Here is a 16,711-nt window from a genome sequence, read left to right on the forward strand (position 1 = left end):
GTAGAAGAGTGTGGCTGTTTGACAAACTGGTATGGTCGGTAGTTAGCTACGGAGTAGAAATATGGGGTTGGAAAGAGAGAGAAGGAATAGAGAAGCTACAGGAAAGGTATTTGAAATGGGTTTTAGGGGTAGGTAGGTTTACGCCAGGATATATGGTTAGGGAAGAGTTACAAAGGGAATTGTTGAGGGGGAGGGCTGGGTTAAGGGCATGGGGGTATGAGAAGAAGTTAGGGGAGGGTAAAAGGGGGGGAGTTAGCACGGTTATGTTGGGAAGAGATAAGGAGAAGGGATGGGAGGGGAGGGATAAGGAATGGGTGGGAAAGGGAGAGAGAGGAATTTATGTAGGATTTCCCTATTTTATATTATTTCGGTGGCGATCGAGTTAGCTAATCGATCTACGCGGGCGGGGAAGCAATAAAAGGATCGACTCTTACGATAACTGTTTAATAATATAATGAAGAAATAAAAAAGGTAGAACAAAGATTCAATGACAACTTTACAAGGCGACGACCGGCGAGAGACCGCCGTTCTCGCTTCTTCCACGCCTTTTTCAACCGTCTTCGCCTATCGTTTGTTTCGATAAACGGCAGGCGAATTCATCTGTTAAACTTTTTCGTGGAACGCGCGTTCCGCTTGCTTTCGGCGGGACGCGCGTTTCGCCTGTTTCTCGCGGGACGCGCGTTTCGCTTGTTTCTCGCGAGAATTTACACCTCCCACACTCGGCCATCCTGCAAATCTTCGGACCCCGAAGATGTACCCAGATACGGCTTCATATAATCGGCCGCGGTCGACGTTATTCTCGGCCCTTCAGTTTCGCCAATTCGCACGACTTCGTATCGATCATTCCGTTTAACTTTTACAACTTTGTACGGCCCTAAAAATTTCGGTTTAATTTTTAGTCCAGTTCCAAACTGCGTCCTTTGGATCGCTACTAAATCCCCTTCTTTATATTTAATCGCTTCTTTACATTTTCGGTTATGGCCGCGACGATTTTCCTCCTGAATCTTAACAATATTTTCGGTTGCCGCGCGCCTCAAACTATCACGGTTCGCATCGAACATCTCAACTGTTTCTTGTTCGATAAGTGAAAGAATTCTCACATCCTCTTTTTGTCGCATCTTGACACCAAAAAGTATCTCGAATGGAGTCATACCCACCGCGCGCTGAAAACTGCTATTTAAACATCGTTGCAACCGGTCGACGTGTTTGTACCAATGGTCGGGGTTATCTAGCGAGAGTTTTGTCAACACCGGAATAATGGTACGGTTAACGCGCTCAACTTGTCCATTCGCGCGTGGTACACCCGTTGTAGTCGTAAGATGTTCGATGGACTCCGACGCACAATACTCTTTGAAATCTTTCGCAGTAAACGCGGTTCCCTTATCAGAAATAATACGCTTCGGGTTTCCGAAAATTTTTTGTTGCGCGACCAACCTACTTAGTACTTCCGCTGTATTTGTCGTCTTCGTTGGGTAAATCCATACAAATTTAGCAAAAGCATCTACTACGACTAATATATACTTATAATTTTTACTCGTCGATACCATCGGGCCTTGGTGGTCGATATGATACGTGCACAACGGCGTATCTCCTTTGGGAATGGGGGAAAGCATCCCTTCCTTCTTACCTTTTTTCTTTTCGGCTAATATACACGGCACGCAACAGCTGATTACTCTTTCTACTCGCTCGCTTAAATTCGGAATATAAAATTCTTCCTTAATTCGCTCTAGAACTTTCTTCACTCCAAAATGTCCATTCTCATGCACTCTTCGAATAGTATCTACAAACATACTCGCTGGTAGCACCACAACAGTTTTATCACCGTATCTCTTTAACAATAAATCATGTTCCATTAAATAGTCCTCGTACGCTTCCCTTTCCAATACCTGTTTTATGGCCCGAATGCGTTCATCTTCGTTTTGTGTTTTCCGAATAATTTCGCGCATCTTATCTTCCACGATAAACACCGGATACCTACTTAGCGCATCAACGTGTTTCAGACGTTCACCCGATCGGTGTTCGATTTTATAATGGAATTCTTCGAGAGTCAACGCCCATCTCGCAACTCGCGGACACAAATCTTTTTTATACAGAGTCTTTTGCACCGCTTGGCAATCAGTAATTATTGTGAAATCTAATCCTAATAGGTACACCCGAAACTTCTGCACTGCTCTTACTATCGCTAACAATTCTAATTCATACGAGCTGTACTTTCTTTCTGCATCTGTAGTTTTTTTGCTCATATAATGAACGGGATGGAACACCTTTCCGTCGCACGCTTTTTGCAGTAAAACTGCCCCGTATCCGTCTGAACTAGCATCGGTGTGTAATTCTGTCATAGCTGTGGGCTGAAAAATACGTAACACCGGCTTACAACATAACGCGGTTTTTAACGCGATAAACGCCCGTTTTTGCTCTACGTCGAACCGAAATTTGACACCGTCTTTTAGTAAATCTGATAATGGATACGCTATCTTTGCATAATTTTCTATAAACTTTCGGAAATATCCTGTAAGTCCGAGGAAACTCTGTACGTCTTTTTTCTTAGTTGGCTCCGGAAAAGCCTGTACCGCTTTAACTTTATTCGGTGACGGGCCGACATGACCGTTCGTAATAGTATGACCCAAAAATTCAACTTCTCGCTGGAGGAATCTACATTTTTTCCAATTTATCCATAAACCATTTTTTTCTGCGACATTTAACGTGATTTTCAAATTTTCAAACGCGTGCTCATCGGTTGTGCCCGGCACAATCAGATCGTCCATATAGGTTATGACTGTTTTGTTTGTAACTAGTTCGCTGAAAATATTGTCGATAAATCGGAGGAAACTGGTAGGACTGTTACATAAGCCGAAAGGGGTTCTGATAAACTCGTATTGCCCGTCGGGCGTTACAAACGACGTGTACTTTCTGCTTTCTTCGACGACGGGGACATGAAAAAATCCATTCTTTAAGTCAAGTACTGAAAAAACTCGCGCGCCCGATAAAGAATCGATGCAGTCCTCGATCAGAGGCATAGGAAATCTATCTTTAATAATTTTCTTATTTAATTCGCGATAGTCTATACATACGCGGTACGAGTTGTCTTTTTTCGGTACGATAACAACGGGACTAGCATATTCGCTACAACTTTTCCTAATTATTCCTTCTTGCAACCATTCGCGTATTTGTTGATTTAATATTTCCTTTTCCTTAAAAGCTAAACGCCTGGGACGCAGTCGGACTGGATTTTTGTCTACAACCGTAATTCGAGTTTCGATCGCTGTTGTTATATTTTTAACTGGCTCATACCTTTCTACAATATTCCGCAGCTGTTCTTTAAATTGTCCACTAATAATGTCCAATTCACTTTGTTCGATGCAGTTGACGCTCGCCAGGTCACCCATCAGGACAGCTTCCGACGCATCGGCGATTGATTCGGGCCTTTGCTTCACTTTTTCTATCACGACTTCACCTTGGTTTATCTGCACTTGCACATCTTTTAAGAAGTCTTGACCTAGTATTAATTCGGTTGACATAGCGTCATTCGGCACCGCGAACATTTCAACGTCGAAATCGTTATTGCCGACGCGCACTTGCGTTTTAAATTTACCGACGGGTATCGTCCGCGCATTTCCGAAGCCGGTAAAAACCCGCGATGTCGACTGTAACTTAGGACCACCGATTTTGCGACACGTGTCCTCTCGCATTAAATTCACCTCACTTCCCGTGTCTATAAGCGCGTAACACACAACATTGTTTATAGTAACAGCGCTCAGCCTGTTTTTTACACTTCTCACACAGCTGACATTGTCTCCACTATTTAGCGATTTTGCACGCGTTTGGCAGTCTTTTGAAAGATGTCCGAACTCATTACACGCAAAACATTTAGGTCCCTTTCCTTTATGAGTGCAATTTTTTACATCGTGTTCGGCTGACCCACAGGAGAAACAATGCATCTTCTTCTGGAATCTTGCCTCTTGAAACCGTGCTGGTCGTTGTTGCATCTTCTTGTTTTCTCCGTCGCGTTCCTTCCTTTCCCAGGGGCGTCTGCCGCTGTCGGCGTCCTTTTCTTTCTCTTTTCTTCGGTCGTATAGCTCTAGTCTTCTCCTTAATTCGTGAAGCGACATCGCTTCATACAGCATCGTTTTGCTGTGTTCTCGATCTTGGATGCCATTAATAATATGTTCGATTAATGCATCTTCTTCCACGGATCCTTGGCTTGCAATTTCTTGCATGGCCCCCACATACTGTCGTGCGCTCTCATTCGGCCGCCTTTTTCGTTTACGCAACTCTTCATGGATTAACGCGCCGTTCATTTCCGCCTTAAATTCTCGCAACAGCCTCTTTTTAAGAATCTGCCATGATACTATCCCTTTTTCATAGATAACGAACTGTTTCGCTGATCCCTTCATCATTCTTTTCCCGTATAGCAACTTTTGTAAGTCGTTCCATTCAAGCAACGCACTTAGTTCTTCGAAATCGTTGACCCACTTTTTAATCGGCAATTTGTCGTCACCTGTGAAGTATGGAATACTATTGTCGACGTCTTTAATTGTGAATTTTATCACTTCGTTTCTCGAGGTTGTATTTCTCCTCGGTGTGCGATACTTTTTATCTTCTTCCATTGCACTTTCCATGTTTTCGTCGGAATCGTCGTCTGTTTCCTCGTCTTCGGATTCTTCTTCCTCCTCTTCTGTTCCAAGGCGTAGGTGATTTTTCAGTCTCACACGCATCTCGTTCTTGTTGCCTATATCTGCTAGTTGCAACTCTCTTAATTTTTCTCGCAACTCCTTAACCTTCATTGCGTCTATCGTCTCTTCTGATAATCCTTCGTTCGTCTTATCCTTAATCTTCGTTCCACTTCCGTTCAACGTATCCAAATTGTTCTCTGTACCTCCATTCATCTTGGTGATCTTCTGATTACAACGTAGTGTCGCTCGACGATTGTTAACACTTCTTTCGGCTAGTGGCCAACTTACACACTACCGTACAACTGAATAAATCGCGAATCGACACTTTCCACTTCTCTTTCAACTGCACCTCGTAACCGAATCGTCCCGATCACACTCGCTTTAATTGCCCACGCAACCACCGGACTGGACGAGCCCCCAAATGTAGGATTTCCCTATTTTATATTATTTCGGTGGCGATCGAGTTAGCTAATCGATCTACGCGGGCGGGGAAGCAATAAAAGGATCGACTCTTACGATAACTGTTTAATAATATAATGAAGAAATAAAAAAGGTAGAACAAAGATTCAATGACAACTTTACAAGGCGACGACCGGCGAGAGACCGCCGTTCTCGCTTCTTCCACGCCTTTTTCAACCGTCTTCGCCTATCGTTTGTTTCGATAAACGGCAGGCGAATTCATCTGTTAAACTTTTTCGTGGAACGCGCGTTCCGCTTGCTTTCGGCGGGACGCGCGTTTCGCCTGTTTCTCGCGGGACGCGCGTTTCGCTTGTTTCTCGCGAGAATTTACACCTCCCACATTTATAAGGGGGCAAGGGTGGTCGTTGGAGGAATGGAATGAAATAGTAGAGGGGAGGAATGAGTCAGTTAGTGGAGAGATAATAAAAAGAGAGGGGAAAAGGCAAAGAAAGGATAGGTGGGAGAAAATAGAAAACTCGAAGTCGAACAAGTGGTATGGGAGGGTAAAGGGGGAGGGGCTGCCGGGGTATTTAAAGAAAGGGTGGGGTGAGAGTAGGTGGCAGAGGGTGGCAAGGTACAGGTTAGGGAATGAGATGATGGGTGAGAGATATTGGATGGATGAAGACAGGAGAAAATGTAGAGTGTGTGGATGGGAAAACGAAACGTGGGAGCATGTGTGGGAAGTATGTATGAGGATGGATGACAGTAAAGGATGGCAGGAGAGTATGTGGGAAATGTTGGAAGATGAAGGAGGAGGGGAGGAATGGATGAGGATGATAGATGATTGGAGAATGGGAATGAATGAGAAGAGTGGGAGTGGAAGTGAGCAACCGGGAAAGGGAGTCCACGGCTAGGGAAGGGGGGTTGAGAAGGGCTACGGGAACGAGGTTCTGGGGGAAAAGTTGAGTTAGCAGACATGCTAGCTCAATGTAAGCGTCTCTCTCTCTCTCTCTCTCTCTCTCTCTCTCTCTCTCTCTCTCTCTCTCTCTCTCTCTCTCTCTCTCAAAAACTATTTTCTATAATAGAAAAATGTATAAGTATAATAGAAAGATTTTAATTTATGGTGTTAATTAAAGATAGGATTATAATATATATACGATTATTAATATGTGCTGTAGAATGTTAATGTCAATACTGATTTGAACATTTTATAATAAGAATAGGAAAATAAGAAAGTTTTACGTCATGACAATTTTTCAGCAGTATTCTGAATTTTGTGCCTACGCCGTTGAGTACCCTCACTGAGTACCCTAGGGTACGTCTGATTCCCTCTCTTCGTCACGCGACTCGAGTAGTGGGGGTGACTGCGTCGGCCAATAGAACGCTCTAGTCGAAACTGCGTGTGACCCTAGGCGCCCCCCCCCCTCCAAGCCAACCAATCGGGTGCGCATTCTTGCCTACGTCACCGCATTCCTGCCAGGGATCTTCTCGTCAGCTCACAACAGTACACATACGTTAATACGCACAGCTTGGACATTAGGGTGGACCTAAGCTATACTTGGCGAAAAATTTTTATCGAGATACAAAGCACGACGCCCCCCAGAATGGTTCTCTTTGGTGAGAAAAAAATTTGGGCAAAGTTTGAAATCGATCGAAAAAAAGGATCACGTGGCGCATTTAAATTGAAAATTTTGAAAATTTTGAAATTCATCATAACTATAAAGTATTATATATCGTTAGATTTGTAATTTTTTTTTAAATAAGAATATTGAAAAATTATTTGACCTTAATTAAAAAAAAAATAACGATGACCTTGAAATTTCGAAAATTTCATTTTTAAAAAAAATTTTTTTGTGCCATTATATTTACCATATTGAACAGTGCAACTTTTTCCTCTGACATTTTTTCGTAGAATTTAATAAAAACGCTAACTTGGTTGAAGGGTTGATAAACTTGTTCATAATACAAATTTGTTACGAAAAATTAGCAGATATTTTTAGCGTTTATGACCATAAAATCACGATTTTTAACTATTTATGGACTCCTCAAACCTGGGACCAGTCGAATTCGACTTGGGGCTCCAAATAGTAGGAAATTCATTTTCGGGTCAATTACTTAGTTTGACACCAATAAATATACATCCGAAAATTCGCTAACACCCAAAATTGGCCTTTTGAATTGAATTTTTCAGTGAATCCAAGTGTGAATCCAAATGGATTCGTATTCATAGATGTGAATCCGAAATGATTTGGATTCATAGGTGCGAATCCGAATAGATTCGAATGTATTCGTATTCGGATTGACACGTTAAGGTGCTGTGAATCAAATTCGGATTCGAATTTACGAATACGAATCTGCTCATCTCTGATTATAAGCTCTCTCTCTCCCGCTCTCTCTCTCTCTCTCTCCCGCTCTCTCTCGCTCTCCCTCTCCCGCTCTCTCTCTCTCTCTCTCTCGCTCTCTCTCTCCCGCTCTCTCGCTCTCTGTCTCTAATGTAAAAAGCTAAAAAAAAAGTATAAAAAAAGTTACCACGACGGGACTCGAACCCGAGTCCACGGCATAGCAGTTCAGCTCGCTGCCGCTACGCCACACCATTACTTACAATTAGTAAAAGAGTGAACTATGTAAACTGACATGTTGCGTCCACAAAACTTTAATTTGCAAATATCTTGAAAATTACTGAATAGTTGCCTCTATAATGGGGTATATTCGTAATCAGGGGAACGAGATCTGTAACTCTGTAAAGTCTCAACTAAATCTGTGACGCGAAGGCTTTGCATTCTCCTTGTGTAAATTGTCACTTTTCATGACTGCAATAGGATCCTCGTATTCACGGCATTGAATATTGGCTGTAAGTCGTGAAACATCGTAGCCCTCTGTAAATACGGGAATCCTACTACTATGCGTCGTGTGACGTAGCAGCTGAAAGGGCGTGGTCACGCGGCGAGTACGGGACCGTCAGAGGTGGGGGTAGGCGGCGAGTACGGACCGTCAGAGGTGGGGGTAGGCGGCGCTAGCTGGAGACCCCTCTTGCGTCTGTGCCCCCCCGGGGATCTTCTCGTCAGCTCACAACAGTATATGTCCCTAATGTCTCATAATGTATGTCCCAATTTATGGAACAGATTAAAAAAATCTAAAAAACCACTCATTTTCATATTTTAGTTTCTTATTGGTTTTTTTAATGAATAATATAACACTGTACATAAAATATTAAATAAACTGTAAAATAAAGTAATAAATAAAACATCAATGAAACATAAATAAAATGCTAAATAAAAATTAAAATAATTATTAATCATTTTTAAATGATAATTAAATTAATGATTTTCGTAACTTAAACACTTAATCTATTTTTTTTCTTCTTTGATTTTTTGTTGTATTTCTTTTACTTTTGCCTGTAATTTTTTTCTTTCATTAGCTAATTCCAGTTTCTCCTCTTCGAGTTTCTTTTTTTTTAGAAATCTTTTCTTCTTTAATCTTTTGTTGTTTTTCTTTCTCAAGTTGCTGTTGCCACCAGGCATCTGAAGTTCCAGCTGATGGTAGCTTAGATTTGCTAGAAGTTTCTAGTTTAATCCTTTTCTTTTTTGATAAATATTGTGATGGGAAGGCAAATGCATTTGCAAAATTGTCATTCGGAATACTATTGTCTATTGTGGAAAAATGTTGTATTGGCACTTGTATCGTAATCCATATTTTTTACCACGTTTTTATTAGCTCGCTTTCTTGTTTGTTTGTTTGTTCATCTGTCTGTTCGGTGGCAAATTTTGCAATTGATTTTAAACTAACTTCCTGATGAGCTTGAGACTTGAAATCGGTTACATGGCTCAGAACTGGATGATAATGCATTATTCAAAAACAAAATTTTTTAAAAGTCTATCCGTTTCGGAGAAATAACAATTAAATATTTACCTGTTCACCTCCCCGCGAAACCTACGTCATCGCGTTCAGCGATCGCCACGCCGCGCCGCACAGTGGGCCAGATCGACGCGCTAGCTGTTCATGAGCTAAAAAATGAAAGTCCCCATATCGATTTTTAACCAATGCACAGTGATTCTTAAATGTCCATTACATTCGAAAACGATAATATTAATTAAAGTTATTAAAAACTCTTGTTATAATAAGCCTTCAAAGATCAAACTTCTTCAGATATGATTTGGCTTTTTTTAAGAAAAAAACTGTCTTACTCGAACAGGATTCGAACCCCGGTCTACCGCTTGGTAGTCCAACTCATTAGCCGCTTGGCCAACCGACGATCTCATAAATATAGCGAACATTTGGTATATATGTCAAAGAATAACTCTGGGCATGCAAATACTGCAGCGACAGCATATTTTCGTCCAAGACGCTATTGGTGCGACAGGAAGATACTGCGAAATATTATGTCGAACGTGTTATAACTAATTCGTGTTACTTGATCAACCTTGACATTTTTTTTCCAGTAACTGCAGCATTTTTTTTCGTTTATGACGTTATTTGGCCGGTCTTTGATCGACCGTTTTTATGAAATATGATACCCCTTAGGAACGAACAGGAATCGCGGCGCATGCATGGTTGACCTTGATACTGCTTAGGAATTTCGCAAAACTGTGGCGACAGGAAGTCACTGCGAAATATTATATCGAGCGTGCGAAAAAATGCTGTATAAATGATTCGAGATATGCATGTATCGCGAGCGAATGAGACACTGAAAAATTAGCGGCGGTTTCTGGACTGCGTTTTTTTTCAACATCGATTGGCTTTTTGCTGAGTTGTTGTTTTGGGAAGGCTATATAAGAACCGATTATGTCTACGTGGAACACGTTTGATTCCACCCTTTTTACCGTTGAAAAGTCGCGCGTTATTTGTATCAGATGACGACGAACATTGATGGAAAAAGTGACTGTGCCAACGTGACAAAGTTTGGCTTGGGTTCATATTATAAATTCATATTTGAACGATCGTTTCCCCATCGAGCAGAGAACGGTAATAGAGCGTTTAATGCGAAACGACGCAACGAGTCGCGTATGTTTCACATATACGAAACGATTTAGCCAAGTCGTGGCGCGATGGCCTGCGGTCGATTCACCATCCGGGATATTGGCCATTGTCGAAACGGGTGAACGTCGCATCGTTGAATGCGAAGTATAATTACGTTTCTGAGAATTGGATCGTCAAATTGAAGTTAAAAAAAAAAAATATTTTGTTAGCGTGCAACCGACGGCGTCAAAATGATTGTTGAAAAATATGCTAAAGTGTTTGAAAGTGAAATATTATATCAAGCGTGCAAAAATGCAATGCTGTGTAAGTGTTTCAAGATATTGATGTATCGCGAGCGAATGAGACACCGAAAAATTAGCGGTCGTTTCTGGACTATGTTTTTTTCAACACCGATTGGCTTTTTTTTGCTGAGTCTGCTGTTTTGGGAGGCTATATATGCACTCCACTAAATTAGTTTTGTTCAGTCACTGATTGTGAGGCAAAAAAAATGTAACCATGGAAGAAATTCGGAAAATTGAACACGATCTGTGGGACCAATCTGATCGCTTAAGATTGCAGGAAGAATACCTTGTCTGGGAGGAAAGATGCAACGAATGCCTCGAGTTGCTTAAAGAACATAATCGAGCAAAACGTCCCCGATTATCGATCGGTATTCAACAATCATTGATCGCCAGTATCGCCACTCTTGAGAGTTTAAAATATTCTTTACGAAGACGTTTCATACATGAAGGTGCTGGACATGCAAGCACAGGACTCATATGGCATGACATAGACTCGGCTTTCAAGGGTCGCATATTAACAGGTGCCGTTATGAATTCCAATTACATTGAACCTCTCAGCTTCCTCCAGGACGCGAGGGAAATTGTGCTTGAAAAAGTACGGAACGCTTTGGGAAAACATAAGTCTTTAAAAGTGAACGCTGTGTTTAATGGTGAATTTGTGACAGGTGATCAACGCTCGCGCAAAAGTGTTGGCACAAAGAACTGTGAAATCGTTTACGCAACCGACCTCGAAGAGATGTACGAGCTGTGCATCGTAGGGCCGATCCTAACATCGTTGGAAGAATTTCAGGAACGTGATAGCGGATGGGCATTGTCGCGAATACTCAATCTTACAGTTGGTATTGTAACGGTCGTCGATTCCGGCGGTAATCGGAATCTTCGCGGTGCTGACCCCTCAGTGTTTGGACAGCTCGTCGGACCAAGGTTCCTTAGTTGACGAGGGGAATCAGCCGGTGCGGGAAGACGAGGTGCGAAGGTTCGGAAAGAATTCGGAAACAACAGTTACGTTAACTGACGTACTATATTTAAAGACTGTAAACGAATACAAATGTGTAAACAGGGCTGTCTCTTATGCGCAACGTAGGTGCATGGTTGCAGCGTGCATGCATGTGTCGGGACGGTATACGGCGTGCATCGGTGTCGCGGCAAAATAGTTCGGACGATGAACGATTGCTAGCGGCGCGAATTCCGGCGGTTCGGAACGATGTATCGGATCCCGGCGGCTCGACGGTAACGGCGGAGAGTTCGGTGGCTCGGCGGGACCGGCGGTGGTTGTCGGAGATTTCGGTGTTTCGGCGAAATCGGTGGGTGTCTCGGTGGTGCTGCGGAACGGGAGGGTGTATCGGTGGAGTCTTCGGCGGCTCGGCGAAGTGAAGGTCGGTGTGGAGAGTTCAACGGCTCGGCGAACGGGTTTCGGAGTGACGGTCTCGACGGCTCGGCGAAACAGAGGTCGGAGTGACGGTCTCGACGGCTCGGCGAAACAGAGGTCGGAGTGTAGGTTTCGACGGTTCGGTGAAGTGGGTTTCGGGTGAGAGTTTCGACGGCTCGGCGAAAAGGACTTCGGAGGGAGTTTTCGGCGGCTCGGAGAAAACGGACTTCGGTGTGGAGTTTTCGACGGCTCGGCGAAAACGGACTTCGGTGTGGAGGTTTCGACGGCTCGGCGAAACAGATTTCGGTGCGGAGGTTACGACGGCTCGGCGAAACGGATTTCGGGGTGGATACTCACCCTGGATAGGAATAATGTCGGCTTCCTGGTGATCGCTGTGACGGCTCGTCTCAGGCTGGAGTACAGGACAGGAGTCTAGAGAACTTCTAGACGGAATACGGTAATTTGTCTTATTTGCCTCGGTTTATATACCATTAACATTGTGGTGAGGGTTGGTGGTGCGGTAGAGGGTTTGTACTGTTTTCGGTACGTTTCGGTCGCGTCCGCCCTTGTTTTGGGGCTGTATTCGAAAAGAACCGTTGGTGACAGGACTGCTCGGTGCAGGTCTGTTACAGTATCAACAAATTTAACCCGCTGCATGCAGGGTGTCAGATCAACATACCGAGAGAAATAGCGTTGAAGAAAGCTACAATTAATGTTCACTCCAAAGACAATGCATGCTTTGCATGGTCGGTGATGGCAGCTCTGTATCCAGCGACTGCTCACAGTAACCGTCAAAGTTCGTACCCGGAATACACAAATGTTTTAAACTTTGAAGACATCGAGTTTCCCATGCTGTTGAATCAAATTACCCGGTTCGAAAAGTTGAATGATATTTCGATCAATGTGTATGGTTTTGAAGACATCTTCGAGAAGAAAAAAAAAGGGTAAAATCATTTTTTCCACTTCGTATCACCAATCAGAAGAGGAATCGACACGTCAACTTGCTGTACATACAAGACCAGACTGATAGTATTGTGGGGCATTATGTGTGGATTAAGAACCTATCACGACTCGTTAGCGCACAGTTGAGCAAAAACGCTCATATGAAATTCATCTGTGATCGGTATGTATACATTTACAAAAGTATCATGGTATATTATAACACATGAAAATAAATTTTTTTCTTTTTTTTCAGGTGTTTGCATTACTTTCCTTCCAACGAAAGATTGCGGGCCCATGAACGAGACTGTGCAGAACTGAATCGCTGCGCCATTGTATTACCTACCGAGGACGACAAATGGCTCTCTTTCGGTAACTACATATGGAAAGAACCGATTCCATTTGTGGTGTACGCAGACCTAGAATGTACTCTGGAGAAGATGGAAGATTGCGGGGAGGGGAAACTTCAATCACATAGAGTATTTAGCATCGCATACTATGTGCAATGTGCATTGTTCATATGATGCATCTCTATCGGTATATCGATGTCGACGCGATGCGAAGTGCGTCTCATGGTTCGTTGGAGAATTGGAAAATTTAGCATATTTTGTTAAATGTGCTTTATCTAGTAATGTATCCATGAAGCAACTAACAAATGAACAGTGCGAGACATTTATCAACGCAGCGCATTGCCATATTTGTGAAAAGCCATTTGAGGGAAACGATATACGGGTACGCGATCATTGCCATCTAACAGGACGATATAGAGGCCCCGCACATCAAGATTGCAATTTAAATTACAAAAATTCGTTTTGTATTCCAATAGTTTTCCATAATTTATCCGGGTACGATTCGCATTTTATTATTGAAGAAATCGCTAATGCATTTGAGGGTAATGTCGACGTATTACCTATAACTAAAGAGAAATATATTTCGTTTACCAAAAATGTTAAACATCGGGAATCAGATTCGCGTAGTTCTATTAAATTAAGATTCATCGATTCGTACAAATTTTTGAATACGAGTCTGGACAAATTAGCATCTTTTCTCGAGACAAATAAATTGACAATTTTACGTTCAGAATTTAAAAATGTTTCAATAGAAAATTTCATGTTGTTGACGCGAAAGGGTGTCTTTCCGTATGAATACCTGGATTGCGTGGATAAATTAGACGACTCTGTTTGCCGCCGGTCGAGTCATTTTACAGTTCGCTGACATGCGAAACCGTATCGGAACGTGACTATGCGCATGCCGAGAATGTGTGGCAGCGTTTTAACATAAAGACCTTGGGTGAATACAGCGATTTGTATTTGAAAACTGATGTTTTGTTATTGGCTGACGTTTTTGAAAATTTTCGTAAAACGTGCATTAAGAGCTACGGTTTAGATCCAGCACTATTACACGTTACCAGGTTTCACGTGGGATGCTATGCTGAAACATACAAAAATTAGGTGTGAATTATTAACTGATATCGATATGGTGATGTTTATCGAACGTGGTATACGCGGCGGTTTGAGCCAATGTTCCGGTAGATATGCTGAAGCCAATAACAAGTACATGCAGTCGTACAATCCATCGAAACCATCATCATACTTGATGTATTTTGATGTAAACAATTTGTATGGATGGGCAATGTGTCAGCCTTTGCCATATGCCGAATTTCAATGGGTTAACAACATTGAAAATTTTGACATATCTTTGATTGCTGCTGATTCACCCATAGGCTACATTCTCGAGGTGGATCTAGAATATCCGCAAAGTCTGCATGATGCTCACGCTGACCTACCATTCTGTCCAACACGTGCTAAACCACCTGGCAAAAGAGAGGCCAAGTTGCTTGCAACGTTACATGATAAGCAGCGTTACGTGATACACTATTATAACCTGCAGCAGTGCACGCGCCACGGTCTTCGTATTACAAAGATTCATCGCATCCTCCAATTCACACAGTCACCACGGCCCCGCGAAATGCCAGTAACGATTTTGAAAAGAATTTGTACAAATTGATGAACAACGCGGTATTCGGTAAAACTATGAAAAATGTTCGGAATCATGTAGACGTAAAACTCGTGACACATTGGGATGGGCGATATGGTGCAGAGGCAATGATCGCGAAACCAAATTTCCACAGCCGCTGTGTATTTTCCGAAAACTTGGCTGCTGTGGAGTTGCGCAAAGTCATGGTGAAATTCAACAAGCCAATCTATGTGGGTATGTGCATATTAGATATATCCAAAACCTGCTTGTACGAATTTCATCATGAGTATATGGTTCCTCAATATGGTAAAACTTGTAAGGTAATGTACACAGACACCGACAGCTTATTTTATCATATTATGTGTGAGGACATTTATGAAACCATGAGGCGCCATATTAACCGTTTCGACACAAGCGATTATCCGATAGAGAATAAGTATAATATCCCACTTGTAAATAAAAAGGTTCCCGGCTTGATGAAAGACGAGAACAATGGGATGATAATGACAGACTTTGTTGGGCTAAGAGCAAAAATGTATACATTGCGTGTTGATGGAAAATCTGATACAAAAAATGCAAAAGGTGTAAAGACTAGCGTTGTAAGGAGAACGATAACGTTTGATGATTACATGCGATGTTTGCAAGATGAAATTGCTATGAGTCGTACACAGACATGTATACGATCGAAATTGCACAAAGTGTATACTATATCAGAGCGCAAAATTGCTCTCAGTCCATATGATGACAAACGGTATATCATACCCAACTCAACAGAAACATTGCCGTGGGGCCATTATCAAATTCCTTCGCAGCTATAAAATTGTTTATATTCAATGTAAATAGAAGATTATATATATATTTTTTCATTAAATAGGTTAAATTGTTTATAATAAATGTTCATAATAAATATAAAATTGTTTATATTCAAAGTAAATAGAAGATTATATATATTTTTTTTCATTAAATAAGTTAAATTGTTTATAATAAATGTTCATAATAAATATAAAATTGTTTATATTCAATGTAAATAGAAGATTATATATATTTTTTTTCATTAAATAGGTTAAATTGTTTATAAATGTTCATAATAAATGTTCATAATAAATATAAAATTGTCTATATTCAATGTAAATAGAAGATTATATATTTTTTTTCATTAAACAGGTTAAATTGTTTATAATAAATGTTCATAATACATTGTCTTTATTTATCCATGAATTATTTACATTACTCAATCCTAACCATTTTACATACACCTTATTTCCTTTTCTACGCAACACTTTCTCCACTAGGTGTACATCTGGATTGGCAACGCGATGCAATTCGTGTTCATAGAATCCTCCAGCAACGGGGTTTCCACAGGAATCTTGCAGTAGATAAGTTACCGGATTAGTTGCTTGTACCTTGACTATCTCAAACACCTCAGTGGTCCAATTTGGTGTGTAACCTTTATCGAAAATGGTCTTAAATTTGCTGATGCGTACAGACTGCCCCACGTTGAATATCGCCGGTGCAGCAATCTTTATGTTGTTATACGCTGTGTATAAGAGTCTGTTGGAAATGGTAGGGGTGACATCACACGGTCGCATTCCAATAGTTCTATGCTTTTGTGCATTGTACTTTGCAACTAGATGAGGTAGCACATTGATCCATTTATAGGTTCCATTAAGTGTAAACTCTTTCAACATGCTATTCTTCAATGTGCGATTGAACCGTTCTACGATAGAAGCTTTCATAACCGAATATGTAGAATAATGATTAATGCCATGTTTCGTCAAAAGTTTATGCATCTCACTGTTGTAAAATTCCTTTCCCTGATCGGTTTGTAAATTTTTCGGACATCGATTTCGAAATATCATTCTGAAGCCTGCAGCTACCTCGCCCCCACTTTTAGTCTTGAGCGGTACGCCCCATGCATATTTTGATAACACATCGATAACGGTTAATATGTACTTATTACCACCATTTATGCGTGCGTGAGGCTGCATATCTACGATATCGGCTTGCCATAGATCGTCATACCCATGGACTAAAACTTGACGTCGTGGAAAAATCCGTCTGGCGGGGGCATGCAGTTCCTCCACTAATTGCGTCTT

At 41.6% G+C, this 16,711-nt stretch overlaps 3 protein-coding genes across 3 annotated transcripts; all 3 read left to right on the forward strand.

The window, feature by feature from the left end:
- Positions 1 to 10,544: 10,544 nt before the first annotated feature.
- Positions 10,545 to 13,162, forward strand: LOC143217668 (uncharacterized). The gene is given in 4 exon segments (XM_076442208.1): positions 10,545 to 11,165; positions 12,321 to 12,620; positions 12,623 to 12,822; positions 12,895 to 13,162. Coding segments are annotated over 4 exon segments (1,389 nt in total).
- A 952-nt stretch (positions 13,163 to 14,114) lies between these two features.
- LOC143217669 (uncharacterized) lies at positions 14,115 to 14,747 on the forward strand. Its single transcript, XM_076442209.1, has 2 exons — positions 14,115 to 14,612; positions 14,739 to 14,747. Exons 1-2 carry the CDS (start codon positions 14,115 to 14,117, stop codon positions 14,745 to 14,747), a joined length of 507 nt encoding a protein of 168 aa, XP_076298324.1.
- A 104-nt stretch (positions 14,748 to 14,851) lies between these two features.
- On the forward strand, positions 14,852 to 15,433 carry LOC143217650 (uncharacterized). Its single transcript, XM_076442165.1, has one exon. It carries the CDS (start codon positions 14,852 to 14,854, stop codon positions 15,431 to 15,433), a length of 582 nt encoding a protein of 193 aa, XP_076298280.1.
- The last annotated feature ends 1,278 nt before the right edge of the window (positions 15,434 to 16,711 follow it).

Source organism: Lasioglossum baleicum, chromosome 17 (assembly GCF_051020765.1).
Source record: "Lasioglossum baleicum chromosome 17, iyLasBale1, whole genome shotgun sequence".
In the NCBI taxonomy this organism is placed as follows: domain Eukaryota; kingdom Metazoa; phylum Arthropoda; class Insecta; order Hymenoptera; family Halictidae; genus Lasioglossum; species Lasioglossum baleicum.

What these genes read in the sequence shown, in the direction of transcription:
- LOC143217650 (XM_076442165.1), top strand. Translation starts at nt 14,852, where the DNA reads ATGTGCATATTAGATATATCCAAAACCTGCTTGTACGAATTTCATCAT.
- LOC143217669 (XM_076442209.1), top strand. Translation starts at nt 14,115, where the DNA reads ATGGTGATGTTTATCGAACGTGGTATACGCGGCGGTTTGAGCCAATGT.